Here is a 4183-nt window from a genome sequence, read left to right as displayed (position 1 = left end):
TAGACTTTACCTGTGTTTCCTTGAATGAAAAGTAATATAACTGTCATTTTTGTTAAATTTAGAATGTCTTTATAATTAAAATTGTGGCATAAATAAAAAGAAAACATTGAATCAATTTTAATATATTTATTTAATTTTTTAGAACTACATATAATATAAAACAATAAAATAAGGTTTAAAAATTGCATAACATTTTATATACAATTTTCTTTTTATTTTGACACATAGCACTGTTTTATAACAAACTCATAAATACATGGTTGTCTTAAACATAAATAACAATTCAAAATGACAAAGTTTTAAAAAGTATAATTCATACCAGTATATATACAATATTTACACAGATACTAATATGGGCACGGAGTCTGTCTTAATGTACTTTTACTGTCACTATGTCAATGTCCGAAATGAAGAAGTTCCAATGTTGAATCTGCGTAGGTCATAAGGTCGATGATCACGTCTTGGCATCGCTCCTTCAGGGTCTGCAGTCTCTTCTTGATGTTCGCGTACTTCTTTGTAGGTTGACGAATGGTTCCTCCTGCTTGTTTCTGGATCTGTAGAATTTCTTTGCCGTTCTGGATGTCCTTGAAGATGTTGATGACAGTGTAGATGTTTGGGTGCGCGTGTAGGGCCATCCTCTTCAACTTCCCGTGCCATTTTAAGTTGTTATTGGTCCGTGCTCCATTGGTTACGAAGTGATTCCAAATAAGTCTGTCACCATTCACCCACTGTTCTGTCACATAGTCTGTAAAGGTCTCTGTCACTTCCGTCAGGTCGGCTTCATCGCGGTCTTCCAGGGCTTGGAACCACACGTCTTTGACGCTGTCTAGAGGAACTAGTGGTAGGACGGCTGCTCTTCTTATCATTTTCTTCACATTGTCACTTTCTCTGTAGGGGATCGGTTAACCTGTGATCTGTGCCTTGCGCCAAAAAGCCTGTGTGAAATGGAACAAACATCCTTTGGTGGTGATCCCGGGGAAAACGTCTCTGATGGAGTTACGTACTGCAGTTTCGAAGTCAGCAAGGGCACTGGTGGGAGAGAACTGCAGGCCGAAGTCGTTCATCTTGTTGGATAGGAGAGTGAAGAGTCTTGTGTGGGTGGCTTGGTTCTTTCCTCGAAGAAGGGCATACACAACGGGCGTCATCTGGTCGTCAGTCATTATGTGGATGGTGAAGATCTGGTAGAACAGGCTAGGGCAGGTGTAGAAGGTTCCATCGCAAAAGCAGGTCTCGGAGGCAGCAAGGTCTTGAAGGTTGTCTGTTGTCGCAAACGCAAGTATTCTGTTGTTATGGAAGATGTCATCTTCTAGTAGAAGGAATGGTTGTCCCGTCTCTGTCCATTTCCCCTCTAGTCTGATGTCTGCTGTAGTCTTTGAAAGTGGTGGTGTCTGTTTCCTGCGGGCTCTGTAGAGTGATGACCTGGCGGTGTTGAAAGCCGGCAGCCTTTCGTTGAGCTCTCTGCTGGTGTTGTCCCATTCGTTGTCTCGGAGTTGAGTTCTTCGCTGAAAATGGAGGGGATGGGCCTAACTTCATCTGTACATCTTTTGGAGATGGCTGTCATAATTTGTATGGCGACAACTTCAGTGTGGTCCGCTGCATGGGTGTGTTGCTGTCGTCCAAAACTTGTGGGGATGTCTTTCTCTGTTGAGATACTGGCGGAATATCCAGATGTAGCCATCTACCAAATTTCTGAAATTCATGGCCCTTACATCAGGGGTTTAGGCCCTAGGATGGGGCCAATTAACTATATATAGTAAAAATGTATTAAGTCTTAGAAAATCTTATTCTGTACTTCTGCTCTTAATACCTGATTTGAATAGATTTATAACTGATCCTCAAAAATGATGTCTTACAATTTTATATTAACAAAGGAAATAAACCTTTTCAAAATGAACCTCTTCTTTAAAAAAAAACCTGAATCGTTAACAATTTAACAGGTAAACTATTATAAGAAAAACATTTAGTAGTTTGCGACCTTTAGAAATTACAACAATTTTCGTTTTACTTATATTCAGCGAGTTTCCATTGATTTGATTTGAACATATCTTAATTGTACATAAATACAATTGGAATTGGGCACAAGTTTCAAAACTCAGACCGCCCTCTCTCAATAAGGAGATATAATACAATAGAATGATGTAAACACAACATAAGTAAAGGTCAGTGGATCAAATCTAATTAGCAGTTTACATATATGCAGTTGTCATAAATAATTAAGAATTGTTTACGAATATTTTTAAGATCGGTTAAATCTTTAATAAAATTAAAAACCTTATGTAAATAAACGTTTGTTTTTATTGTCACCTATTGCACTATCACCCCAAAGAAAAACGAGTATTGAAAATATTGCGGTTTAGAGTATGAAAAATTTCATTCTTTAATACATGTGAAAAAATAATGGTAAGTGTGTTTGAGCTTATCGCACGAACAGAGTAGACTGTAAATTAAATTACATCGAAATAAATAATTGTTCAGTGCACAATTGTGGCGAAGTCTAGCATGAATAATATTCAAATATCTATCATCATATGTTAAATTAAAATAGGTTTACTTCTACACGTAAGAACATTTTTATTTTTATCGGAAACCTGTAATTTTTTATTTCAAACTAGATGATACCCCGCGCAAGCGCGGGAATTAACACTTTACACATTATAATATTATAAACCATATTTTGTTTCATTTTTGTATATACTTTGTCCACATTTTTCCTAATCTTAATTCTTTCAAATTGAAATAAAAAACAAACTATAATGTTGGATATTTAGACGAGCGGGCAGTAATGAAAAATCTAAACTGAATGGATAATATACACATGTACATGTACGTGGCCTTTGAAAGCAAATTCCAATTATTAATAATATTGGGAACAAATGCAGATTTACATCATTTTAAACTACATTTTGGTATAGAGTTATTATGTGCATACTATCTGGTCCATACACGCTTGTCTGGAAAAATATCCACAAAATATAGTAATAGCACCTATAATATAACATTTTCTCTTGCCTCGCCGCGGACATTTTTGACACTTATTTCATTCATGTTTATAAAACAAACATTGTTAATACATGTTTAAACAATTCACTTGATTCCCATTCGTATCTGATCTACAAATTATGTATTATATATTAATTTGGTTTCTCTCGCCTCAAGCTTATAATTATTGTTTACATTTAAAACCCGACATTCGGAAGCCATGTTTAAAATCCCCGGGTGTAAATCATGTGATCGGCCAAAATGACCGCCAAATGTATGTCAACTGTACAGTTTCGGATCAAAATACGATGACTGCTGACCGCGTTAGACAGGTGACCACTCTTTAGAGGGCAATTATATAGGATTTTTCATCGGGAGGAAATAAAATGACCGCATACGAAAGGTGACTGCTTAATAGGGGTGGCCGCTTCGGCATTTTTGACTCTACATCTGTTTAAAAAGAAATCGTGAATTGTTGCAGAAGTTTGTTGGATTCCTGGATAATCTATGGCTAAGTTGGATGTTGATTTCTCTGAAGAGTGCACGACAACACTTCATCTCGAAACAACGTTAAGCATACTATCAGAATGCTTATTGCAGAAAAGTTTTTCTCCATTGAAAAAAATGTCCTTTGGATAGTGTAGGGATCATCACACATAGACTGAGAGCATTTGACTATTGAATGTGTCCTGGTGATGCTGGCAGAAATATATCTAGGGAGGGTGGTGGTATGTATTATGCAGTAGATCAAAGCAGGTGGTGATATGTGTAGTCAAGTGGCACTAAAAATGCCATTGCATTTTGTCATTGTCTTCTTTGTAAATTGAACAGTATGTAATTACATTAAAAATATATAATAGTCGTCACAGCAGTTTATGTTGTGTTTAAAAAATCATTATGGTTTGAATTTTTAATCCTTGGTTTACATACAAAAATAGAAGACAATCCTTAAACATTCAACATTTTCCTAACAGTTATCCCACTATGCCTAGTAAGTTTTCCGCCATTTTGTTTGTTGTGTAATAGGACGGGCCGGTGTACCAGGGAATACTGTCGCTAGTAAAAATGGTCGCTCTAAAAATAGAATTAGAAAACGGTAGACATGCAATTCGACCCATGTATAATACGATACCAATACGTTTGAATGTACTACTGTACTAGATATAGCCATATCAGATTGTTAAAAATAAATATTTTTATGAAT

General features: G+C 36.1%; 1 protein-coding gene across 1 annotated transcript; it reads right to left on the bottom strand.

Annotated features, from left to right (window-relative positions):
* Positions 1 to 234: 234 nt before the first annotated feature.
* LOC128175382 (uncharacterized) lies at positions 235 to 1393 on the bottom strand. The gene is made up of 2 exons (XM_052840952.1): positions 1237 to 1393; positions 235 to 736 (listed from the first exon to the last, which is right to left on the bottom strand). Exons 1-2 carry the CDS (start codon positions 1301 to 1303, stop codon positions 396 to 398), a joined length of 408 nt encoding a protein of 135 aa, XP_052696912.1. The 5' UTR covers positions 1304 to 1393; the 3' UTR covers positions 235 to 395.
* Between the last annotated feature and the right edge of the window lie 2790 nt (positions 1394 to 4183).

The sequence above is a fragment of the Crassostrea angulata genome, chromosome 3 (genome assembly GCF_025612915.1).
Source record: "Crassostrea angulata isolate pt1a10 chromosome 3, ASM2561291v2, whole genome shotgun sequence".
NCBI classification, from domain to species: domain Eukaryota; kingdom Metazoa; phylum Mollusca; class Bivalvia; order Ostreida; family Ostreidae; genus Magallana; species Magallana angulata.
The sequence above is the reverse complement of the archived record's forward strand: the minus strand, read 5'-3'. Positions and strand labels throughout refer to the sequence as shown.

Bases quoted from the DNA above. Each gene is read 5' to 3' on its own strand.
- LOC128175382 (XM_052840952.1), bottom strand. From the start codon at position 1,303: ATGACATCTTCCATAACAACAGAATACTTGCGTTTGCGACAACAGACA. The intron at 737-1,236 runs CTCCGAGACCTG...CAGACTATGTGA, and splicing joins AACCTTCAAGACCTTGCTGC to CAGAACAGTGGGTGAATGGT.